Source organism: Gavialis gangeticus, unplaced genomic scaffold (assembly GCF_001723915.1).
Source record: "Gavialis gangeticus isolate Ggan-Ray unplaced genomic scaffold, GavGan_comp1, whole genome shotgun sequence".
Classification (NCBI taxonomy): Eukaryota; Metazoa; Chordata; order Crocodylia; family Gavialidae; genus Gavialis; species Gavialis gangeticus.
In genome coordinates, this window is record NW_017729022.1 from 101,356,486 (window position 1) to 101,360,636 (window position 4,151).

The 4,151-nt window shown below is 48.4% G+C and overlaps 1 protein-coding gene across 2 annotated transcripts in view; it reads right to left on the reverse strand.

Annotated features, from left to right (window-relative positions):
• The window catches only part of SCUBE1 (signal peptide, CUB domain and EGF like domain containing 1), a 443,267-nt gene that overhangs the window by 211,184 nt on the left and 227,932 nt on the right, over positions 1-4,151 (reverse strand). For both annotated transcript variants that reach the window (XM_019515739.1, XM_019515738.1), the window contains exon 7: positions 3,368-3,457. In XM_019515739.1, the coding sequence (XP_019371284.1) occupies positions 3,368-3,457 (90 nt within the window). The remainder of the gene's footprint in view (positions 1-3,367; positions 3,458-4,151) is intronic.

Here is a 4,151-nt window from a genome sequence, read left to right on the forward strand (position 1 = left end):
AGTGGGCAGGGAAGGGGCGGGGGGGGGGGCAGATCAGCACCCCCACAGCAAAGGAGGGATTGGGGCTGGGGCTGGGACAAGCTGCCCAGCTGGGCTGGGGGAGCGCGGGACTCAGGGAGGGGAGCTCCCACCACTGCACATCACCATGCATCACTGGTCCGGAAGGGCATGGGAGTGGGTGCGTGCCCCTGGATCTGCACGAGGTGGGCTGAGCTGGGCTGGGCTGTGCTCTGGAAGGGTGGCAAAAGGCACTTGGAGTGGGGGCTATGCCCTCCCACCACTCACCCAGCCTCTCTGCACCTCCCGGAATAGCCACGGCTTCACCCTAGTTGGGTGAGCAGCAGCAGGGCATAGCAGCAGGTGCTTGCACCCAGATCAGGGAGAGGCTATGGGAGGGGCTGGTGGCAGGGGCTATGGGGGATTTTAGTGTGGCTTCAGCCCCCCCATAGCCCCTGCTCCACTGTGCTCTGCAGGGCGGGTGGAGCCAGGGCTGTGCTCCAGACTGCAGCTGCGGCTGGGGCTCAGCCCTGGCTACACCTGTCCTGTGGAGTGCAGCCTGGTGGCAGGCGGCTGGGGTTAGCCTCCCGGAGCACAGCCCTGACTTCGCTCAGCCCACAGAGTGCATCTTGGCAATGGGGACTTGCCACCCAGAGTGCAACCCTGGCCCCGCCCTACCCATAGAGTGCAGCTCATCAGCGGGCAACTGGGGCTAGCCTCCTGGAGTGCAGCCTGGCCCAGACCACCCCGCGCAGATCCGGGGACACATGCCCAGTCCCATGCCCTCCTGGATTGGTGGTGCATGGTGGTGCACAGTGGTGGGAGTCCCCCTCTCCAAGTCCTGTGCCCGCCAGAATGGCTAGGCAGTTTGTCCCAGCTGCAGCCCCAGCCCCAGCCCCAATCCCTCCCTCCCTGTGGGGCATTCATCTGCCCCCTCTGCACCTCTTCTCTCCCTCCTCTGCCCACCACAACAGACTTACCAACTGGAGGCAGCTGTGTCCAGCGTGGTGAGGACTGCTGCCTGTTTAGTCTATGGCCAAATCTCTGAATCAGAGCCAAATCTTTTCCAAATCGATTCAGAGGTTTCTGATTTGATTCAGACCTGTATCGGGGGGCTGTCCCTGGGCCAGTTAGAACTTGGCCCACCCACATGTTTCTGAGTTAACCGTCCGCCTCTCTTTCCTGCCACACCTCAGTGACACATAATTATGGTATTAATTAGGCGGGAGGCGCACATTTCCTGCCCCGATGCCAGGGGTGCTTTCTGCAGCTCAGAACCTCCCTTAGACCACAGCCCATGCCTCCAAAATGACATCTAAGCTCTTGACATCTCCAGCCCCACACTGGGCCCCATAACACTCTGGTTTGGACCCCAGTTAGATCTCTCCTAATCAGGCAGCCTACTCCACCCTCATTCTGGGCTGCCTAGCTCCCTGCACTCTTCCCCCTCTTGGGTGTGTCCCCCCCAGGACCTTTGGCCACACAGGACTTGGCCTCACCTCTAAGGCCAGTTGGAACTGCAGACTCTCAGCTCTGGGCATCCCTCACTGTGGGTCTCTGGCCATTTTGACCCCTCTGATCCTGGCCCCAGCACTGACCAGTCAAGGGTGCCTCAAGTCAGGCTTCTGAGCAACTAGCCCACACCCTCGTCCATGGGTCTGCTTTCTTGGGCCCTACTACTGGGTTAAGCACCTGGTTGTGGAAGCTGGGGTTATTAAGGCACCCTGACCCACCTTTTACCAGGGTGATAACTGGGCTGGCATTTCCTGGGGGCTCCCACACCACCAGGAGCCCCACCAGGCCACTCATCCGTGGCAGAGTGCAGTTTTAGGTCATGGCCAGAACTAGGAGCCCCAGTCCATAAACCCCCGAGCTGTTCCTGAGCCTCAGCTCTGCCTGCTGATGTCTCTTTCATGGCTGCCAGCAGCAAACTGCTGCTTCACCCTATATATATCCTGGGTCTCAAAATAGCCACCATACTCAAGCATCTGGTTGCTGCCTGCTCCAGCCCTTAAAGTTGCAGGCACCAACAGTGCCCTGCCACAGGACCTTTTAATGGGTCTCCCAATTCAGTTCAGATTCGGTGATTCAGCTGCTGAATCGGGCCAAATCACTTCTGAATTGAATCAGCTACCAAAGCTTCACACAGCCCTAGCCCCTATTCTACCTGAAATGTCTTTATGTAATTGGCAGAGGAGCTAGACACACTATCTTCTAAGTGTAGTCTCTCACGATCAAAGCTGAGACTCATAGATAGGGCTGACCACCCATTAGTACTGGGATCATATTTGACAGGGAACTGCTTTTCAAATGCTTTCTCTCTCCTGTGGATATAGAACTCCAAACTCAAAGGATGTCAATTTAGTATTTTCAGAATACTAATAACACTTACAATCTTGTGTAGCCGTTCTGCTTGAAGCTTAATGCATCATAACTAACTGGCAAATTGACTAAATGTCTCTGAAATACTAGTACAGTTTAGGAATCCAGACTGTTCAATAGCATTTGTCATATGAATAGAAACATAGTAAAGATCCAGCTGTGCTAGCTCATTTAGTAAAGTAAAGGGATTGCTTATCCACATATCACAATTTATTATAACCACCAAAAATAGAAGCTTCCATTTTATTTGCAAAAAGATAATCAGTAATGGCCATATGTGTATCAGGAACAAGACAATGCATTTGGAAGTTGAACAGTGGGTGAACAATACAAGCTAAAGAAGTATCTTAATTTTTCACTGTATTTCTTCATCCTATCAGTTCTTCTTCCACGATTTAATGTATAATGCTGAGAAACAAACCATGCTTTAGGCTTGAGAGATGATCATACCGAAGCTTGCTAATCCCTAGAGAAAAATCTTTCAGTGGTTACTACATATTAATGTTAGGAACATAAATTAATTCCCAGTAATAACATTTATATTTCAAACAAGTGTACTGAAAAAACTTGACTAAATAAATACAGCAATCCATATAACACGTAGAAGAGCATTGTACTATAACATTGTCATCCACTTTTAAACCAAAAGGCAGGTCTGACGCATGAGATTTTACGTGAACCCTAGAGCAACAAATACAATCGCACACAAACCTCATGTAAGTAGTAGTTTGCAAAATGTAAGTGAGATTAATGGTAAAAGTATCTTTCTATGCAAAGAAATTGAACATTAAAGCTGCAGTGTTAGGAAAAAAAGTTTTAAAAACAAGATATGAAGTTGTGTGACAGAAGATGAAAACTTAAAAAAATGGTGACCTCATACCATAGATGAAATAAATTAAGCAACTGAAGAAAAATTAAAAAAGGAACCCCCCACACACATACAGACAAAAGTGAGAGCACAACAAAGGAAGTGGAAGAAAAGTGTTACCCATAAGTAGCCGCCGTTTCACCCGCTTGTCCACATCAGCTACTGACGTGGCATTGTACTCAGAACTCTCAATTGCAGCCTCATCCTTCTCTAAAACACAAGTAAGGGACAAACATGGAGCAGTTGGTTAATCACAAGCCCAATTTTCCAGTGCCTAAGACAGTTTCTTGGCATGGCACAGCCAAAGCCAAGAAGCAAGCCATGAAAGCACTAAATCCCCATTAGAGAGTTAATTCCATTTGAAACCCCAGAAAAAAATTAAAGGGCATTTTGGGGGAGGAGGAAAAGGAAGAGGAATGATCAACATTGAGATAATTGACAAGAAAACATACATAAAGCAGGTGTCTGACTAGAGTACAAGACAATGAACGTGAGTGTCCCAGACCAGTGTTAATGACAGGAATTAAAATACAAAGGCAATAGTTAAACAAACTATTTAAGACATACTGTAAAGTGATTCAGGCTGACACTGGCACCAGGATCTGAAGGAGGCAGGCACAGAATAGAAACAGATAGAGCTAAAAGAATCCGGTGATGGATGGGCATGGGTGTATCATAGTCTTCTACACATAGACACAGTGTATAAAAAACAAACAAAAAGCATGCAAATTAAATAAACAAGAAACAAAAACAAAAAAAACCATACAACAAACCAAACAAACACAAAAAGATCAATTTGGGCAGTGCTGGTTGCCTGCTTGTCTATGAAACACTACTAGCTAAACATTCAATGCTAGAAGAGATGTTGCAAGAATAGGATTAGGTCATTTCATAAGCATGCAGT